At 66.6% G+C, this 884-nt stretch overlaps 1 protein-coding gene across 1 annotated transcript in view; it reads left to right on the top strand.

The window, feature by feature from the left end:
- Positions 1-132: 132 nt before the first annotated feature.
- The window catches only part of LOC104618605 (neuron navigator 1-like), a gene marked incomplete at its 3' end in the record, with an annotated part of 2,812 nt that continues 2,060 nt past the window's right edge, over positions 133-884 (top strand). The window contains 2 exon segments of the mRNA XM_010284242.1: positions 133-327; positions 540-822. Of these exon segments, the coding sequence (XP_010282544.1) occupies positions 133-327; positions 540-822 (478 nt within the window).

Raw genomic sequence — 884 nt, 5'->3', positions numbered from 1 at the left:
CTTGGCCCGGTGCCGGGCTGGGGCGGGCTCCAGTCGCTGAGTGCCAGCTCGCTGCCACGGCCCCACAGTGGGCACTGCCTGGAGCTGAGGTTTGCACCCTGGAGTGGGGAAATCCCCCAGGTGGCAGGACCCATGGGGCAGAGCTGGGGCTGGGCAGGGGGGTCTGACACTGTCTCTTGCCCTTGCAGCTGGGACGAGAGCAGCTCCATCAGCAGTGGCCTCAGCGATGCCTCTGACAACCTCAGCTCGGAGGAGTTCAATGCCAGCTCCTCGCTCAACTCCCTGCCCTCCACCCCCACCGCCTCGCGCAGGAACTCGGCCATAGCGGTAGGTGCCTGTGGTGCCCGGACCCTTCCTGGCACTGGTCCTGGCTCGGTGCCCCAGCTTCTGTGGGAGGGAGGGGATGGAGGGTGCCAGCGTGGGCAAACTGAGGTACAGCACAGGGTGTCTGGTGCACCCCTCTCCCAGCTGGCTGCTGCTCCCTGGGGATGGGTTTGGGGTGGGTGCCAGGAGCGCCCCTGACTCCGCTCTGCCTGCAGCTGCGCACGGACTCAGAAAAGCGCTCGCTGGCGGAGAGCGGGCTGAGCTGGTACGGTGAAGGCGAGGACAAGGCGCCCAAGAAGCTGGACTACGACAGCAGCAGCCTCAAGATGGAGCACGGCTCCTCCAAGTGGCGTCGGGAGCCCTCGGAGGGCGGTGAGGAGGGGCTGAAGAAGCCTGTCAGCCTGGGCACCCCGGGCTCCCTCAAGAAGGGCAAGACCCCTCCGGTGGCTGTGACCTCCCCCATCACCCACACGGCCCAGAGCACCCTCAAAGTGGCAGGTGAGACCCGATTTGGGGAGGGTCCTGCTCTTCTGATAGGGCGAGGGTTGGGTGGTGTCTTT

Source organism: Phaethon lepturus, unplaced genomic scaffold (assembly GCF_000687285.1).
Source record: "Phaethon lepturus isolate BGI_N335 unplaced genomic scaffold, ASM68728v1 scaffold34803, whole genome shotgun sequence".
Taxonomy (NCBI): Eukaryota; Metazoa; Chordata; class Aves; order Phaethontiformes; family Phaethontidae; genus Phaethon; species Phaethon lepturus.
Note: the sequence above shows the minus strand (reverse complement) of the source record. Positions and strands in the feature narration are given on the sequence as shown.